This window comes from Sinocyclocheilus anshuiensis, unplaced genomic scaffold (genome assembly GCF_001515605.1).
Source record: "Sinocyclocheilus anshuiensis isolate Anshui unplaced genomic scaffold, SAMN03320099.WGS_v1.1 scaffold231, whole genome shotgun sequence".
NCBI classification, from domain to species: domain Eukaryota; kingdom Metazoa; phylum Chordata; class Actinopteri; order Cypriniformes; family Cyprinidae; genus Sinocyclocheilus; species Sinocyclocheilus anshuiensis.
The window spans coordinates 144,150-165,094 of NW_015552533.1; the positions used below are offsets into that span (position 1 = coordinate 144,150).

General features: G+C 36.9%; 1 protein-coding gene across 1 annotated transcript in view; it reads left to right on the top strand.

Annotated features, from left to right (window-relative positions):
- The window catches only part of LOC107663732 (CUB and sushi domain-containing protein 2-like), a gene marked incomplete at its 5' end in the record, with an annotated part of 209,927 nt that overhangs the window by 81,428 nt on the left and 107,554 nt on the right, over nucleotides 1-20,945 (top strand). The window contains 9 exons of the mRNA XM_016454031.1: nucleotides 5,382-5,485; nucleotides 6,194-6,306; nucleotides 11,604-11,786; nucleotides 13,969-14,295; nucleotides 15,699-15,893; nucleotides 16,669-16,807; nucleotides 18,123-18,310; nucleotides 19,433-19,621; nucleotides 19,946-20,062. Coding sequence (XP_016309517.1) covers nucleotides 5,382-5,485; nucleotides 6,194-6,306; nucleotides 11,604-11,786; nucleotides 13,969-14,295; nucleotides 15,699-15,893; nucleotides 16,669-16,807; nucleotides 18,123-18,310; nucleotides 19,433-19,621; nucleotides 19,946-20,062 — 1,555 coding nt within the window. The remainder of the gene's footprint in view (nucleotides 1-5,381; nucleotides 5,486-6,193; nucleotides 6,307-11,603; nucleotides 11,787-13,968; nucleotides 14,296-15,698; nucleotides 15,894-16,668; nucleotides 16,808-18,122; nucleotides 18,311-19,432; nucleotides 19,622-19,945; nucleotides 20,063-20,945) is intronic.

The following is a 20,945-nucleotide window of genomic DNA, read 5'->3' on the forward strand; positions in this document are numbered from 1 at the left end:
AAAAGACTCACAGATTGTGAAAACAGCCTGTGAAATCTAACCCATAAGCCCCTGCAAAGCCAGAGAATGGATTTGTGTCCAAATAAAAGCAGAACTCACTTATCTTTGCTGGAGGCTTCATCTATGCCCTGAAACCAGACAGGTAGATTAGTTACAGTGGGCAGTAAAAACACAGTGGAAGTAGAAAAACACATTCTGGGTTTCATCTCAGACAGCTCCAAAGCCAACCCCACAGAGCCACTGCCGCTTTAATTAACACTCAGCGACTCCAAATTACATTCAGAGCGAGAGAGTGAGAACTCGTGTTCTCGTTTTCCAGAAAAATATCTAAACATTCTTAAAACAAGATAAATTTACTTGAAAAGCAAAACTCTCTAATAATATATATATATATATATATATATATATATATAGATATAGATAGATAGATAGATAGATAGATAGATAATCTATATCTATCTATCTGTCTATATATATTATTTTATTTTTATTTTTTTTATTTTGAGATGGGACCACATGCACTTAGCTGTTTAACAGAGGATTTAGCAGTCTGTCTGAACAAAGTTAAATGCTATAAAAATACTATTTTGCTATTAAATATGTTGACTTAAGGAGAACTATTAGACACCAAACCTTCTTGCCAAAACCTTTACTCATGTTTAGCTTTTCAGGAATTAGTTGAATATCTAATGACTTAAAGGGCATATAGGAATGTATGGGAAACCCTTTAAATTATAATTTTTTTCAGTTTCTGTTGGTGCTGAAATTATGTACTTATGTACATATACTATTGTTAAAAAGTTTAGGCCGGTAAGATTTTGTTTTCGAAAGAAGTCTTTTATGCGCACCAAGAATGCATTTATTTGATTCAAAATACAGTTAAAACAGTGAAATATAAAATAACTGTTTTCAATTTTAATGTATTACAAGAATTTCAATCTATTCCTGTGATGGCACAGCTGAATTTTCAGCATCATTACTCTAGTCTTCAGTTTTACCTGATCCTTGTTGATTTGCTGCTCAAGAAACATTTTTCGTTCTGACACAATAGTACCCGGAAAAGACGTGAGGTTAGCTGTGAGACTGAGGCAGAACCGGGGCCGTATGAAATGCACCTGACAATGAGCTTTTGATTTCACTGCAGCTGGTTTGCTGCCTGAGCCAAAGACTCTCCCAGTGTGGAGAGACCCCAGCAGCTGTTAAAGCCTTTAGCATCACAGTTAGCTAGAATTTGACATAATTTAGCGTTTGTTGATGCATAATGCATATTTAAAGGTGAAGTATTTATTTTTTGCTTTAAATTGTGGTGGAAGCAACTACTGTATATATCTAAGCGCTGGTTTGTTTGATGGAGTTGTCTGACATATCAGCTTCTGTGTCATTCAGTGAAGTTGGGTTGAGATGTGACCACATGCACTTAGCTGTTTAACAGAGGATTTAGCAGTTTGTCTGAACAATGTTAAATGCTATAAGAATACTATGTTGCTATAAATAAGGTGACTGTAGGAAAACTGTTGTGATTCTTTACAGACACCAAACCTTCTTACCAAAACCTTTACTCATGTTTAGTTTTTTGGGTATTAGATGAATACATATTGACCAAGGGGATGTAGGAATGGTTTCACTTGGTGCTGAAATGATGTACTTATGTACATATTCTATTGTTCAAAAGTTTGGGGCTGGTAAGATTTTGTTTTTGAAAGAAGTATCTTATGTGCACCAAAACGGCATTTATTTGATCAAAAATAGTTAAAACGGTAATATTGTGAAATATTATTACAATTCAAAATAACTGTTTTCAATTTTCAATATATTACAAAAAAAACTCTGATTTTTTTAGTCTTCTGTTTAAATATAAAATAACTGTTTTTAATGTATTACAAGAATTTCAATCTATTCCTGTGATGGCACAGCTGAATTTTCAGCATTATTACTCTAGTCTTCAGTTTTACCTGATCCTTGTTGATTTGCTGCTCAAGAAACATTTATTATTATCAATGCTGATCGGTTGTGCTGTTTATAATTTTTTAGAAAACTATGATGCATTTTTTTAGGATTCTTTGATGCATACACTGTAAAAAGATTAATCATGGGTCTTGTAATTTTCATTTAGAAAATTAAGGTGATAATTAAAAATAGTGCGTATATTTTATTAAAGAAATTGTGGTTCAGTGTTGTATAGAAATGAGAAAATATTGAGAACAATTCACTAATAAAACCACAATGTGTTTCCTCATTTTTTAAGGAAACTTGAGCAGTTTTGAGGCTTGAACTGAGAACCTGATTAAGCTGAAAAAATTAATGAAAGAAGGCTGCCTATTTATTTTAAGAGAATTGGCTCAATTATACCGTTTTATTTTGGCGGTGATTGTTAATTCCCAGCATGCTTTGTATATGGCTGGATATGGAGATTAAATATTAAAATTAAGTGCTATTTAATGTTATTTTGAGTGAAGAGAAACATCTGTTCATGTTTAATGTTCAGTTCTCAATCTTTTGCAACATTATAAATATCTTTACTGTTACTTTTGATCAATTTAATGCATCTTTGCTAAATAAATTATTAATCTCTATCAATAATAATAATAATAAAATCATAATCATAATAATAATAATCTTGCTCATACCAGACTTTTAATAGTAGTGACTGAGAGATATGTACATTGCAAATTATGTACATACTATAGCATAATTTGGATGGGCCTTTAAAAGAACATGTGGTTTAAACCACAGGCCCTGTCATTTTATTCCAAACATGATAAAAATCTTATTTCCATCCTAAAATGCCATTAACACAAAAAAATACGTTGACATTTGGTGGATGAATTTAATAAACGACTGAAGCGCTTATATGAAGTGCAAGGGAAATGTAATGACATTTGGTTAGCAGTGTGATATGTTTAATCAACTAAAACAAGTAACACACTGAAGTTCAGACGGAGCCGAGTCTGTAATGCCTCAGTACCAGATTCCCCGGAGCTATACTTAAAGATGCTCTTGCTACTCAGAGATGTCCATTCTATTTATGTCAACCGTGGTGCCTAATGACGGGTGCTGGAAAACGGCTGAACTTGGAACTAATAAATGAATGAGAGAAACAGATAGAACTCTGCAGGGAAGGCAGCATGTGGAACCGCACCAGGCTGAATCCCCCGCTCACAGACAAACATTAGCTCAGAGTCTAGACACTGCGTTTCTGCCTTAGAAGGAGAATCCCCAGAAGGCATAATAATAGAGAATGAGTTGTTCATGAGAAGACATGGCTGATTGCTTTTGTTGTCCTCTTCTTTTTTAATTATTAGTCCTTCTTTTGTTCTGTGTCGTCATTCAGCGGACTGGTATTATCTGCTACTCCACTTCTGCAGGGACTTCCGTTTTGACAAAAAGCCTCGTTCCTCCAACAAGTCCTGCTCCCTGCTATGTAGTCTTTGAGCATTATCGCTCTCAGCTGCAAAACAGTAGTCACGATGTCTTTTGTCTGAGAGCCTCAGGAGTGATTTATTCCTATTTATGAATTAATTTATATATTCGATGCTGTTATTTGGTTTGTCAGTATTCCTCTCTCTCTCTAACGGTCACAGTTGTCGTATTTATTTATTTCATTTGTTTTTATTTTATTTATGTATTTATTTTTCGAGCTCATCAGCTCAGCTTTCTGTGGTCACTGGGATATTGAAACTGTTAATATGGCTCAAGAAAAATATTGCACTCTTTTTGCTTAGTTATAGGTGAGAGTTGGGGTAAGTTGTGCCACTCTCTTCAAAGAGAAAGAAGGTTAAACTAATACACCTAATTACAGTATATTGCAGGATATATTGCATGGTATTTTACACCATGTATGAAATATGGTGATAAAAATATGACTTCTCCCAAAAAAAAAAAAAAAAATCTTGTCAGAATAAATGAAAGAAAAGATTATTATTATTATTATTATTATTATTATTATTATTGATGATGATGTAGTGAAGAAAAAAATTCTACATTGTAATAGTGTTTGTAATAGTTATGATATTTACAATAGTATTTTACAAATGTAATATAATATTTGCAATGTATTTTTTACTTCCACATTCAAAGACAAATATGCTGCTTTTAATGTTTCATGTGTAATATTTAGCCAAATAATACACCTGCTTTTATAAATGTCAAATGATCAACATGCATGACACATATTTGTCTAAATACTTAAGTTTGCTCATATATAAATTTCATTTTACCTGTCATGTAGAATATTTGCTTTTGCTTTGGGACAAAAAAAAATCCTCAATCACAGGCAGCTGTGTGTAATGTAATGTAATCACATGATGATAATTGTGCAAAGTTTGCTAAATTAAGAGTCTAATCTTCGTCCTCTATGCAATCATTTGATGACTAAACATTATCGAATCACTTTCTGTAATGCCTTATTTGTTCTCCGAGTCCTGTTGTGTGACTTTCTATAAAGAAGGTTTTAGTGTGGCATGATGGTCACGTTTCATGCTCTGCCTCAAGAGTATTGACTTGCTGGGATCCGCCTGTGCATCATAATCACTCAATGAGTCAGCCAAGGATCGCCCCGCCCACGCGCTGTCACTCACCATCATACATACCGTACAGGATTCACCCGAGGTGGGCAGCACGCCCTCCGTTGAGGGGGAGGATTGAGAAAAGAAAGGTTCAGAGGAGGTAAAGTAGGATGAAATCTTGTTCACTGCCAGTGTGACCTAGAATGCTGCCACTCCACCTCTGGCACTCTTTGTTGCGGAGCGTGTTTACCATAGGACAGAATGCAATTTGCATTTATATAAGCTTTTTCATTAGGAGTTGGTCTCCAAGCACTCCAAAAACATTAAGAATTTGGTGGAAATGTGGCAGCCAATTTGAAAAGTGACAACAGACTGCACTTCTTTTATTTTGATACATACTTTTTACTGTTTATCAGCAATAAACCTTCATATTTAATTGTACATCTTTCCATAACTCATTATTTTCTCCTTTTGTATACAAAAATTCTGCAGTCTTGTTTTCATCTTAGAGAAGAATGAGAAATATGCACCTTTGACTCTTCATTTTCCTAAATCAAATGCATAAATTATTTCTTTGTTTTCTCCTACAACTGCAGAAAGAGTTTTTTTCTCCTCTGTTAGCTCGTGTGTGCAATCTGAAAATTACTGATTTCCAAAATATTATGACATGTATGGTGTTATAATTAGGTTGCTCATCCACAAGAAAACTATATTTGTTATTTATTTGTTTGTGTTTATTCATGGCCGTTCAAACCAAGGGGGAATATGATGAACCAAATGCTTTTAAGAAGAAGAAGAAAAAATAAAACTTGTACTGCTTTGCTATTTTTCTAACCAAGTTTAGAAAGCTGACTCTGATTCTTCTCTATGTGTTAGGTGATCAAGCTGACTTTTGAGGAGTTTGACTTGGAGCGAGGCTACGATACTCTAACTGTGGGAGACGGAGCTGTAATCGGCGATCAGCGGACAGTCTTTCATGTGTGAGTACTTTTGTTCCTCGTTTGCTTTCTTCTCTGTCCTCTCTCAGACTCCTCCCAGGCTGTTACTCCCACTCTTAAACTCTCCTCTCTGTGTGCATAAACCTCCTCCCCATCTTCTTTCATCTCCAACGTCCTCTCTTTCTTCAGCCCCTACATTCTCTCCTCCACTGCCGTTCCTTCCTTTAACCCCCCTCTATTTCATCTCATTTCATCACCCCTCTGAGCAGAAGTGTATGGAAGAAATACCCCAAGCTTTATTGTCAATCACTATGAGTCTCAATGTTAGAGCAAGATCACTCCTGCTCCAAAAAGCGCATCACACTCTGATGCCCCATAATGCAGATTTGCGCACCAGATGCTCCGGAAACGTTGCTGAGTGTGTTGTTATTAATTGTGCTGAAATTTATGGTCTTCATAAAGTTTTATCGATGCCGTTTTATGTGCGCTCTCTGGCAGAGGTGTACAAGTGCTTGTGTTCCTTTTGAATGGCCTGGTGTCCCTGGGTGCTTTCAGTCCCCTGATGGTCTAATGTGCTTAATTAGCAGGTCTCATAAGCCCTTATGGACCAGTTCCGCAGGTCCCCTAAGGCTAGTGCCGGGGGACTCAGGGAACTCCCAGTGTTCCCTCAGAGGTGACAAATGATGGCGTACATATTGAAAGTGAAGAATCACTTTTTGTAATGTTTGTCTGTTTTATTTTGATTTTAAGGTTGTCTGGGACTACGACTCCAGATCTGGTGGTCAGTACCAGCCATCAGATGTGGCTCAATTTTAAAACGGATGACACGAGTGGCTCCCTGGGCTTCAAGGTTTCTTACGAAGGTAAGTTGAGGAAACGCTTTGCATTTGGGTTCAGAGTAATCTTAAAGAAATAGTTCACCCAACAATGAAAGTGTTGTCGTCATTTACTCACCCTCCTGTTGTTCCAAACCTGTATGAGTTTCTTTCTTATGTTGAACATAAAAAAATATATTTTGAAGAATGCTGGAAATCAAACAGTTGATGGCCCCTATTTACTTCCATAGTATTTCTTTCCCTACTATGGAAGTCAATGGCGACCAACAACTGTTTGGTTCTTCGGAATTCTTCAAAATATCTCCTTTTGTGTTCAGCATAAGAAAGAAACTTCCAAACACAGGTTTGGAATGACATGAGGGTGTGTAAATGATGACCAATTTTTTGGGGTGAACTATGTTTAAAGGAATAGTTCATCCAAAAAAAAAATTGTGATCCACATGAAAATTTTCATCCATTTGTCACCCTCAAGTTGTTCCAAACCTCTATGAGTTTCTTCCTTCTGTACACAAAAGAGGATATGTTGAAGAGTATTGGTAACCAAACAGCTGACAATAGCCAACGGAGGCATCATGCCCCGTCAGATTGTTGAGCCGATTTTGAATGCAGCTTCCAAAAGACAAAAAAAATCAACATCAGCGCTGCACACTATTTCCAATCACGCACGATTCTGTTGAGCTTAAGAAAGCAACGGCCAGTCAGAGGTGTTCAGATGAGTCATCGCTGAAATGCCGGTGCTGTGCTCGCTGACTGAACTCTGCTCTCTGGCAAATTCTCTCATCAGAAACAACAAAGTGCAGATGTGCGTATGATGTAACTAAGTAATTCATAACCCGATCTCATGAAAGTGTGTATAAATAGTACGATTTTATGTTTCTATTTGGTGTACTATTTATATGCAGTAATTGACTTTGGCATGCATATGATGTGCAGTGGGTAGGATTGAGGTGTGGGGTAGATGCATATTATATGTACAAAAAAACTTTGTATCATATGCACACCAACAAATTGAATATCATATGCACGTGAAAAATGTGTTTTATATGCACATCAAACACGTGCGTATCATATGCACGCCAAAGTCAATTTCTGCGTATAAATACCACGCCAAATACAAACAGAAAATCGTGCTATTGATTCACATTTTCATGAGACTGGGCTCTTAAGTCAATGATCAATGTTCTTTGATAATGTAAATGTTCTTTGCTCTCTCGTTAAATAAAAAGTCAGTCATATTAAAAATATTTTATGACATGACAAACATATCTGGTTCCTGATAGCCATTGACTTCCGTAGTATGGGTAAAAAAAAAAATACTATGGAATTTTCAATGGCAACCTTTTGGTTACTAAAGTTCTATTACCAATACTATTACTACGACTACTAATAATAATACTAATTCATTAAATCATTTTTTTTTGAATTGTACATACTGTATATGTGTCATGTACAGCAATGTTTATTATGTAAATATTTCATGATTTAATAAAAACATATTAATAAATGTGATAACGTATGATCTAATGTGAGCATATATTTATCACATCCACATATTATGTATTATAAAACCTCTGTAGATCACCTACAAAATTGTCATTAAGCTCTGGAGAACTGTGATTATATATTTTTTAATTATCATGTAAACAGAGTATTCTCAGTAGAAGACTCTTACTGTGGTTGTCACTGCAGTGATGATCTTTCACTGTAATCAAAAAATGCATTGTTCTTTTTTCCTCCTCCTATTTCTGTATCACCATAACCACTTATGTCTCATATGAATCAGACGGGTGGGCTTCTTTGGGATTCTTCGTTCTCTTTGTTCTTGATTGCATGTGATTTTTAGAGTGAAGCAGACATTTTATAATGAGGTCATTGGCAGACGTCCACATTGATGTTATACACATAACTGGTCAAATCTCGCACCTTTCAATTTCCTTTGAGCACATTTCTCAATTTTCTTGTTGCTTCATGCAATTTGCTGCACTCTTTGGGTATCTACTGAGAGTACGGGAACAGTCTGTTCTTTTTTATTTCCTTTTCACTTTCTATTTCTCGCTTCACCATTATACCTTTAGCACATGTGGCGAGGGTCATCAAAGCAGCCTGTGATCGTTTAACCTTGCTGGAATGAGGGCTATGGGAGGGGAAGGATATCATGCAAGAGCTGCTACTAATTTTCAGTTTTCAGAGTCTATGTCTGATTGGAAACGAGAACACTAGAGCTTTCATCCTGGCCCTCTTTCAGAATTGCACCGCACATGGGGGACTTTGGCACATTTCATAAATTACAAACCGATATTTGCTGTCAGATCCACAATAAGCCTTCAGGTCCTGAGTTTTTTTATGCATTTTATCCACTGCAGAAACATAAGATGAAAGTGGAGAAGTGTTCATACCCCCCCAACATGATTAAAACAATGAGAGTCACTTAATTAAGTTGAGGATTCTCTTTGAAACTCTGCCTCCCTGCCTGCGGGACAAGATGCACCCCTAAAATATTGCATCTCAGATTTTCAGTTTTGAAGTATAATTGTTCAAAAGGTCAGTGCAGACAATGCTAGTTTTAAGCTAGATCCATACATGAGTACATGATATAGCAATTAATTAATTTAATTAATAAAAACAAATCACTTATATCAATATTTGCTGAGAAAATCCACCAAACAGTAAAGATCACTGTCATATGTTCTTTGTCTTTATATAACCTATATGTACATATATTCTGGTCCAAAATGCTTATGATAGCAGGGACACTTCAAGGCTTATCTTCAAGGCAACTGTCTGCAAAGAAGTTAGATGACGTCAAGGTTTGCTGGTCAATCATACCACATGTCAGCATGTTACATTGCTCTGAGGCTAATGGACATCCGAGCATCTTTGACGCTCCATTAAGAACAGGGCATCATAGCTGATGACAAACACTCCGTTATTATTAATTTTTTATTTACGATCTGATCTCAGCCATAAAAAAAGAAAGAAAAAAAAGGCACACAGAAAGCAGGCATGCCAGGGGCATATCCTCTTCTGCTCTACACTAGAGGATTCAAGTTTAAAATGTCACTTTAAGATTCTTATTTTCTCACTCATTTTTGTTTTCCTACGCATCTTCTGCATTTATATAACTCATAAATGGAGCTCCAAAGAGAAATTGAATGGTGGTGTCCTGAGGGAACTGTTCATGTCAATGTTTTCATAATATTTTACTGTTGTCAGTTAAAATAAATATTTTGAAATATTGCAATTTCTAAAAAAAAAACAAAAAAAATCTATTTGACTATTTTAATAAACTAATTTATTCCTGTGATGGCGAGGCTCAATTTTCAGCACCATTACTCCAGTCTTCAGTGTCACATGATCCTTCAGAGTCATTTTAATCTGCTGATTTGGTGCTCAAGAAACATTATTAACAATGTTGAAAAACAGTTGTGCTGCTTAATATTTTATATGGGTGTATGCAGATCTGTATCACAACTTGTGTTTCTGGATATGAATTGTTATACACACTGAGATATGGCTGAATACAGACGGAGCGTAGCCTATTGCCCGACCCCAGGTGCATGCTGGGGGGAAAAAAAAAGATTTTGTATGATGGGTAAAGATGAATGGATTTATTTGCACTCGTGCCTTTCTGCGTTATTAGTAATCCTTCATTAGGAAGTCAATGACTTCCATCTGTGTTCTCAGAGTTAAAAAAAATCAAAGTGACATGAATAAATCATAGGAAATTTGAAATGGGTAAATAACAAATGCCGCCCCTTATGAAAGTGCACATGTCAGCTCTCAGAGACAGTTTGTTTGTCACCAAGCAGAAGACAGCTGTAACAAAGTGTTAGCTGGGACACTTAAGGAATCACAGATACAAACACTCCCACAGGGATGACTTGCTGCGTAACATTTATCAGCTCAGGAGACACTTTCTCTCACAATCCTCTTGCCTTAACTGATTGATATGGTCAGATGTAAACTCATGGTGTAAATCCCCAGATAAAGGATAGAGATTCAGTCCAGGTAGAGACCTGTCACCTGTCCAGAACTGGACAAATGTTGGCTTCTCTGGCAGTATGTGGAGGTTGGAAGGCATCAAGGCACATCTGAATGTTCATACATCATCTGTTCTGTTAAAGTGAACTAGGCGTCAGAGTCACACCTTTTTAATCAAATATTTGTGTGTAGCATGTAAGAAATAATATATAAAAAATGTATATAGCGTAATCCGGCATATATAGCATACATGAAATTACACCGCAGCAGATCTATACAGGTGGAGCTGGGGAAGGTGGAGGGTTTCTGAAACACGCTGCAACTTCTACAGCAAGCACTAGCCAAGTATTTAAATGTTAAGCAGCGAGCTCATTGGCTGCTGATGCAACTAGAACCACACGCCTTGTGAACAATGATGTGATTATATCAGTTAGAGTTAGAAACTCTCGGCCTGCGCTATCTAGAGTTTCATGACAGGACTTTGTATATGTTTCCATAATCAGAACAGAAAATGTGAAAAAGGTCTGTCTAGGTATCTCACTCCATTGTTCCCTGTAGCACTCTCTCTCTCTATCTCTTTCAGTAATGGCCTCTTTCTTTTGCTTTGGCCTTGTGATTCTAAAAGCCCTGACATGTTGAAACAGGTAAGGGTATAAGGGAACCGAGTGAAAAAGGCAATTCATTAGAGCAAGCCATTCACAGATGTCATTGGGGCAGCAATGGAGGTAGCTTGCATGAATATGCTTTGCTGTCAGATGGAGTGAAAGAGAAAGATGCAAAGGAGTTGTTGTATATGCTATGTGTAGGTGTGTGTGATTATGGAAAAATCTTTTGATTCCAGCATATGTTACATAGAGATGGTGACAGACCATACATATCACCGTTTGCAAAAATATTAATCAGCACAACTGTTTTTACCATTGATAATAATAATTGTTTCTTGAGCAGCAAACTAACATTTAAGAATAATTTGACTGGAGTAATGGCTACTGAAAATGTAGCTTTGCCATCAAATTAATATGTTATAAAAATGTGTTCATTACAAATTAAAATACTGAAAAGAATGTATTTTTTAACAAATATTTGTGTGCTATGCATTTATGTGCTTATTACAACATTTATTTATTATAGCAAGAGAAATAAAAATGAGAGAGTAATGTAAAGAATGACTAAATAATTAGTATAGGCAAAAATTATAAATGGTCAACCTGGAGTACAGAGATACTGACCTTACATTTGACTTTTCTTTTCTATTATAAAACCTTGATGGAAATTAATTTTTTGCCAAAATGGACCTTGTCCCAAGGTATAAGCTATGTTTCATGCTTATTTTTATTTTTCAGAAATTGACCAGGGTGGATGTGGAGACCCTGGAATCTCAGCCTATGGCAAGAGGGAAGGCACAGGCTTCCGACATGGAGACAAGCTATATTTTGAGTGCCTTCCAGCCTTTGAGCTGGTAGGAAAAAAGAACATTTCCTGCCAGAAAAATAATCAGTGGTCAGCCAAGAAGCCAAGCTGTGTGTGTAAGTGACAGACCTTACCCAAAATGCATTACTTTCCACACCCACACGATCACACCTGGGAGGATAATGCACCATTACTACTGTCTGGGCACGTCAGAAAGTGAATTTAATGGCGGTGTCTTTAGTACAGTATGTCCCCGCCGAAACTTCCTTGCACCGGCTGAGCCATTAAATCATTAACTATAACTCAAGTTAAAGCCAAAGCGACAGTTCATTTAATGCATTTAGTTCCTTTATTTACTGTATTGGAGTCTTATAATGAAGTTAACGAATTTAACTGAACTGGAGAAAAAAAAGCTTGTTTGAGAAGTAGGAATATAAAGAGACATGTTTGTAAAAATTCAGTCAGTTGATTTTCTCGTTTGCTACCGCTAAGTAAAGAAAGGTTTTTCCTTGAATTAAGTGTCATAACATACAGTGTTGTATGGCAGTTGATGCTTGTACAAATTGTTTAGATATTATTGTTCTTTCTCTATTATTTGGATTCATGCATAACGTCAATTTGCCCCAGACTGTAGTCATTTGTTACTATAATGGCTACCATCCTATTACATCAATGGAATTGCAGTTGACTTGCAACTTTGTTTTCTGCTATTTTATGACATTATTATTAGCTCAGACAACAAAGTCATCCATATGAGGTGGAACTGTAACGATTCGTCTTCAGTCCACCACTGAGCTCATTTTCATTCTCCCCATGGCTATTTAGTGATACTTATTGCCCTCTCAGCCTTGTCCCAAATCCTGAAAATGAGTTAATGCCTGTGGATATTCCCAGCAGATAAACATTCTCTTTCTCTGCAGCATCTTCAGTCTTATTATCTGCTGCAAGATCACAGTATACCTGTACACTGGGGTGTCATGCACCTAATATTTTTATTCACTATTATTTTAGCCACTCACTTGGTGTGCTTTGTGGGATATACGAGTAAAAAAAAAAAAAAAAAAGTTTTTATTTTTTTATTTTTATTAATTGTTCTTTTTGAGGTTAGGGCCTGTTTATTTACCAGGGTGAGGGATTCAAGTTCAGTCTTCCATTGGTCAAAAAACAGATAGCCCCACCCCAAAGGCACGCCATTGGTTGAGCCAGTGTTGCTGTGTCAGGTTCAACAAATGGATAAATGTTTCAATAGATAAATGTTTCCACAAAGCCAGAGTCATTATACTTTTCAGGGGAAATTAAAGGGGTCATATGATGCGATTTCAAGTTTTCCTTTCTCTTTGGAGTGTTACAAGCTGATTGTGCATACATAAGATCCCTGAAGTTGCAAAGACTAAAGTCTCAAAACCAAAGAGATATTCTTTATCAAAGTTAAGACTCTGCCACGCCCCCCTAAAACGGCTGGTTCTAACACGCCCCCACATATCTACCTCACTATGTGGAAATATTAGCATAATGCCGCCCAAATGTGCACGCAAAGAAAGAAGGCGTGTAACCGCAGTTAGTGTTGAAGCAGCCATGTCAGGGAGACGCTGTGTGTTTCTAGGCGAAAGCAAAAGCACTTTATTTGGCCTTCCGAAAGTAGACACCAAATACACAAAATAATGATCTTTAAAAAAGCATCATATGACCCCTTACGAATGGCTTGCTTCTGATTATCTTGGCACATAATTCTGGGAGCATGTTACCATCAAATTTCCCAAATCACCTTTAGGAGAAACTAGCAATAAAAAAACGTGATGTACACTCTTAAAAATAAAGGTTCTTTAATGGCATCCTTGGTTCCATGAAGAACCACTAAATTCATCATTAAAATGTCCTTCACTCTAAGAAAAAAAAAGGTTATGTTAAGAACTATTGAGGAACCAAAAATGGTTATTCTATGGCATCACTGCAAAAAACAACAACAACAAAAAACCTTCTGTAACCTTTATTTTTAAGAGTTTAGGCTATATAAGCAAAAAAGTGAACATTTCAGAAAATGTCTGTTGTCAAGGTCTGAGAGGTCTTGTAAGTTGCAGTTACAGATGCTGCTATCACACTGTGCACATCCTCCAAGCTGTAATTTTTCCACTCCTGTCTCGCTGCATTGTTTAAGCAACAACAAATGACCTCCCTATGCATTGTGAATTGATTTTAGCTTCAGTGGCAGTTTTAATCTCGAGTTTGCCTCACAGTTTGACGCACGATGCCTCCTGTGCTTTAACGGTTGCTTGTTTTATCTCTTTGTCCTTTTCTCAGTTTCGTGTTTCTTCAACTTCACAACTCCGTCTGGGGTCCTGCTATCACCAAACTACCCTCAGGAGTACGGAAACAACATGCACTGCGTGTGGCTGATCATCGCCAAACCTGAGAGCCGCATCAACCTGGCCTTCAACGACCTGAGCATGGAGAAACAGTTTGACTTCCTGTCTATTAAAGACGGCGGCAAGGCAGAATCACCAATTCTGGGCACCTTTTCTGGAGATGTGCTGCCATCACCCATCACTACCAGCGGCCACGTGGCCCGACTGGAGTTTCTGACTGATCATACGTACACAGAACGTGGCTTCAACATCACTTTCACCAGTACGTTTTAAAGACAGCTCTAGATTCATGAGACTTTTTATTTTCTGTGGTAAAAATGAATAATTAATTCAAGTTATTTTGGGCGAACCTGTTCATACTTTTAAGTCTAACGTCACATTGAAGTTAGAGACCAAAAAGTCAATGTATAATAGATAACAATAGCGTTCAGATGTTTTGTCAGTGGTGGCATGCACCAAATTTGAAAAGATTCTGGGAGTTAAAAAAAGCTCATAAGTTGTCTTGTTATATGAGACAGATTAAAAAAAAAATTATTTCCCCTCAGGAGAGAATTGTCTGTATTTCACGACTCAATATCTGTCGTCCTTCAGTAATCACTATTCACGGGGCATAGCATATGGCAGCGGAGTTGATAGATGCTTGAGTATCCATGTGAGGAAGAACAACAAGAGCCACAGATTTAATTAGAATTTATTTCCAAATACATATATAATTAAATAAAGCCACAGTTAATTGAAGCTGTCGGGAGGTGATCCCACACGGTTTGACTCCCCGTTCGGCGTGTTTTTGGGGGAGTGGGAGGGATGCTCCAATCATTCATGTTAATTAAGAAGATGACAAACTCCATCGAAGGGCATGTTGGCACATGATGGTGATGGATAGCATTCACAATCGTTGCGTTTGAGACCCTTTTTGAGACAACATGGTTATCATGAAGAAGGAATTCATGTCCAATGCATGAAGGGAAACGCAATAAGAGCTTTAAACATTTTAGTTTTACATTGAATGTGTCTATGACAGATGACGCTTTTATCCAAAATGATATATTTTGTCAGTTTTCCTGCATTCCCGGGGAATCGAACCCATGACCTTGGCTTTGTTAGTGCTGTGCTGTACCCAGAATGAACAGATTTTCTGGAGGATTTTGTCTGCTGGTAATACATCTTCTCTGAAGCCCTGTCGATGGGTACTGAGTAGCTCCAAGCTTCCCACTGAAGCAAGAAACTTAGGGTGGCACATAAATCAATATTTTGTTCTAACTAAAATGAATTAGTGTAGTTATACAGCTGAAACGATGAGCCGAAAAGGCTTCAGTTCAGTGGCCATATTGAGAAACTCCCTCTTTAATTTATATGGGGCCTTGTAAAAGTAGTTTATTCATGAAAACTTAATTATTTTTTTGTTTGTTTCTTAGTTGTTTTACAAAATGCGGACAGGCACTGGACTAAAAAAATATATATATACAGTGGGTACGGAAAGTATTCAGACCCCCTTAAATTTTTCACTCTTTGTTATATTGCAGCCATTTGCTATTTAATACGATAAATAAAGTGCTGTTGTTGCTGTGTCCAGCTTTTTGGCCTTTTAGGTTGAAGTTACCTTGCAGTTCTCTTCCATGTTTCATATTCTTGCTTCATTGTTTTTTTTTTTTTTTTCCGCTGAAGCTTTCCGGCACAATGAGTGTCCTGACCCTGGCGTTCCAGTAAACGGAAAGCGCTTTGGTGAGAGTCTACAGCTTGGCAGCTCCATCTCTTTTCTGTGTGAGGAGGGGTTTATGAAGACCCATGGATCTCAGACCATCTCCTGCATTCTCAAAGATGGAAATGTTGTGTGGGACAATGCTGTGCCACGTTGTGAAGGTCTGTCCTCTTTCAAATAAATATGCACATTTCATAATTCACAAGTCGGCTTGTAATAAAAACAAAATTATATACTCTAACTCTGTTTGCACTTTACTGAACTTTTAGAAAGTTTGTTAAATTTGGTTGTTCATTAAGTACATTCGGAGAGAGACATAAATGTTGGTGCTTCTGAAATGTCAGTGGAACAAAAAGTCATAATCTTTACTTTCAGAATGTGCTCCAGAAGTATTAACTGCCGGAATTCTTCCAAATGAAAAAAGCATCCTCTTTTTTTTTTTTTTAATAAAATGCACTGCTGTGTACTACAAATCATTTTATGCCGTTTATTGAGTAATGCCTTTTAGAGATGCCCTTTCAGTACACAGTTAAAGATGAGATCATCCACCTCAGCCATTGAACACATTCTGTTTTTAGATTTTGCATTTTGAATTTGAATACATAATTGGAATTGAATATGTTGTGGATAAAGCTGCGGCCATCCAATACACCACAAAGAACAAGATGCAACATTTGAAAATGTAACATCAACACTGCAATACTTCAAACCTGCAGGTTCATAAATGTTGTTCTTTGAATTTAGTCAAGACGTCAATCTGTGATGTTTAGATCCTCTCTTGGTCAAATATTTTTATGCTATGCAATTTTGCAAATTTGTCAAAATTTACTTTATTAAATGTTAATATTCAACATGTAAAAATCACACAAAAAAAAAAAAGCTTTGGCCTTAAAATTTGGCAACGAAATAATCTTGACATTTTTTCCTGTTCTTTAGCTCCATGTGGTGGAAACTTGAAGGCTTCTAGCGGCATCATTCTGTCCCCAGGCTGGCCTGAGCTTTATAAAGAGGCCCTCAATTGTGAGTGGATCATCGAGGCTCCGCCAGGATATCCTATTAAGATCATCTTTGACAAGTACGTACAAGACTTTGCTTTCTCTTTTCTGAACTGTCATGTTGTTCTTAATAAGCCTCCCGGTTTCATTTTCCCCTCCTATCTTTCATTCTATCGGTTATCATCATTTCATAAATAGGTCACTATAGCGCACTGCAGATGTTCACTATAGACTTGAAATAAGAGTATCTGGCTATTTATTTCCCAAGCTATCACAAGGATTTGTTCTGAATCAATGTAAATATCTCTTACCTCTGCTTATATAGAATGGCTTTATCTACAGTCATACGTGATTGTTGAACATTTATTAAAAAAGGACATCAAATGCCCAATTAACTGTTAATTTTTTTTTCTTTCTTTTTTGTTTGTTTTTGTTTTGTTCTTGATGTGTATTTTATTTTGTTTTCCATTTTTGTTTTGTTTTATATTTTATTTATGTAGCAGATGCTTTTATCCTTAGTAACTTACAAATCTTAAAGAAACAGCTAATATATATATATATATATATATATATATATGTATGTATATAGGTATATAAAAAAAAACTTGCTACGTGTAGTGCGTTGGGCTAACCGAGACTTGTCATAGCACTTGCATTTCATTGCTCTTTTGTTGGTTTTGATTGCTTCTATTGTCCTCATTTGTAAGTCGCTTTCGATAAGTGTCTGCTAAATGACTAAATGTAAATGTAACAAATGGACAATTCAACAGCAATTTAACAGGCAAGTTATTTATCTTGTGGCACGTTTCAAACATCGTCCAGGGGTGCATTTCCCAAAAGCATGCTCTAGAATGTCATTGTATATAGTAGCAATAAAATGTGTCTTCAATTACATTAATAAAATACCCAAACTCATTCATCAGAAAGGGTGTCCATATACATTTTAGCATATGGCACGAGACAGACTGATGTAGTCTCATCCACTGATTCTCCTGCTACGTAACTGTTGTATGTGATAGAGTTCTTCTTCCACTGGTTCCCGGGGTTTCTTCATTTTCTGTATGTGTACATGTTTAGTATGAATGTTTGCATCTACCATCAATTGTTGTTGGGAAAATTCTTTAAAGGTGAGGCTGGAGGGACAGCTGATGTCTTCCATCTGACTGTGAGTACAGAAAGCAGCAGGGCTATAGTGGTGCTGCTGCTCCTGCAGGAAACTCAAACAACACACAGAGTGAGCTGAGCTTTCAGTTTGAATGATGTAGTATTTATTTTCTAGCTGTAAATATGTGATATCCTGCAGGAACACAAGCGAACAAGACTGTGATGAATCCATGTAACCTCACTTTGTGGTGAAGCTGCCATGCTGATGCATAGCACTGTTCTGATCCACAGATTCCGGACAGAGGTTAACTACGATGTTCTTGAGGTACGAGATGGACGCTATCCTTCTTCCCCTCTGATTGGCAGTTATCAGGGTACACAGGTCCCGCAGTTCCTCATCAGCACCTCCAACTTCCTGTACCTGCTCTTCACCACTGACAAGAGTCACTCGGACATTGGCTTCCGCATCCGATATGAGAGTATGATGATCTACTATTGCATTTATTAGAGTTTTGATCTGAAAATGGTCATTTTGGTAACATTTATTTCTATAACATATGTATTCTGTAATTCAAAGAATGTTTACCACAGACCTTATTTTACATATAAATGCTTAATTATATACTTGTTTAGAGAATGCACATGGTAAAATATCACAAAATTATTAATTGCATTGTTCAAATAAAACAAGAAGACGCGATAAGTGTAATTCATGTTCAAAGTCTCCTACAATGCTCAGAATTTAGTCAAAGCATGCTAGTTAGATAAAGCTTGATATTATCTTCTCCCCAATGCATTTCATGGCTGCAATTACAAGGATCTGATAGCACAGATACCTGTGAATACTAGCAGCTATGAAGGAATCATTATAAATAATAGTCACACGCTCTTTAATATGCAGTGATTTTAATCAGGTCCTGTAATTATGATATAATAGGATGGTGATTATGTTGTGAGATGATTTCAGTCATGCGCAAACACATGACACAAGCAACTGTACACGCGTTCATACACACGAGGCTGTAGAATTAGCTCCGTCACAGTATTGTGAACTGAAAGAATGGCTTTTATGCTGGGATGACTCATGTTTGTAACCTTTTCTTGTTATTTCTCTATAAATCTCAGTTCATCTTAAATTATTGAGTACATCAACTCGAGCAGAAAGTGCTGTCGAAGACTTGGTATTACTTGCATCTACAAGAATGATACAACTTTTGAATGATCCAAATAGGCAGAACATTCCATAAACTTGAGATGCACCAATATTAAAAGTCTGACCAACATGGATAAGCTGATAATTATTTTAAGTTATGGCCGATAACTAATTAAAGGACCATATTAAATGCTATTCTGTTTTGTTAGAATAAAGTACAAATAAAACACTAAAAACTAAAATCAGTCATTTTAGATGTGGATTTATAACAATATGATGTACAACATGAAAAATGGATTTTGAGATTTGCAAGAGTGCATTTAACAGTGTCATTAAATTATTGATGTTTTTAAACATTAAGTGAGCATTATATGACACCAAAGGAAATCTAAATGTAAAAACTGGAAATGAGTTTTCCACAATAATATTTGTATATTTTCTCTTCAAGCCTTGCAGCTCCAGTCGGACCATTGTGTTGATCCTGGAATCCCAGTCAATGGTCAGCGGCACGGCAATGATTTCTATGTGGGGGCGCTGGTGACGTTCAGTTGTGAACTAGGATACACCCTCAGTGACCATGAGCCCCTTGAGTGTGAGCCTAACTTCCAATGGAGTCGCCCTCTGTCCAGCTGTGATGGTACGGTCCGCTCTTTACCTACTAAAATGGTCACCGCCAGGGAAAAGGACACATTAGAGATAGGTCATTTATTCAAGCGACGTTATCGCTCCCAGACTGGAAGGGCCTTTACGGTTCGAAGCTACCCTTTCCGCTCCCTTCTCCTATTCCACAAGCCTTTGAATATTTAAGGCCATTATTGATTTTTCCCCTTGGGTAATGATAGGAATAATTCGCCTCCATATGTTGATGTCCTTCAAAAGGGCACTTCCTGTAAAGTTTGTTTCAGTAGGATTGCGCTCAGCATTTTGACAAATAGTCTTTATCTTTTTCTCTTTCCTCTAGCGCTTTGTGGCGGGTTTATTCAGGGGAACAGCGGCACTATTCTGTCCCCTGGGTTTCCTGACTTCTACCCCCATAACCTCAACTGTACATGGATGATTGAAACTTCACATGGTAAAGGTGAGGCCGCTTTTTGAAGCTGGTTCTTTCTTTGATAGTGAAATAGACAGTGTTTAAATGAAACACAAACAATAATGTTTCCATGAACACGCATTGTAAACAGTATAAGATGGAAAAAGTATGGATTTAATAACTGGTTGACTTTCTTTTGGCAGCTGTAACCTTATCCAAATGGTTTCTGTAATTGTAGATCACACCTGAACAACAGCCAAGAGGAATTTGCACCATTTCATTTTACAAAAATGGTTCAGTTCAGTTATATTCCTCTATGGCATGAATCACTCTCTCATGAAATCATACCAAATGTGGTTGAGGTCAGGACTACATTCAAATCATGATGGACCACCATACTTAAATTTCAAAGTCTTCTTTTCACTCTAGTTTGACCTCTCCACTGTGGAACATCCACATGCTCTTGTGGACTTGACAAATGCAGCAATGTTTCTTCTTCCACTGTTCTTGTTTAGCGTTCCATGCATCATAATCACCTTGACAGAAACTTTAACGTGTTCCAGATATTTCTATAAGTCTTTAGCTGACACTCTAGGATTCTTCTTGCAAGACGCCCACTCCTAGGAAGAGAAGCCGAGCTCGTCTTGCCATCGACTGATAAACGTCAAGGCTTTCAGAGATGCTTTTCGAACCCTTTCTAGCTTTATGCAAGTCAACAATCCTTAATCTTTGCCGTTCGGAGACCTCTTTTGTTGGAGATGCAGTTCACATGAGGCAGTGCTTCTTTTGAATAGAAAACTCCAAAATTGAGCAATTATTTTTTTATAGTACAGAGCAGCTTTGACTGACATCTTCAATCTCACCTCATTGATTGAACGGCTGATGCTAACTTTTGGAGGAATCATTAGCCTAGGGATTCACATACTTTTTC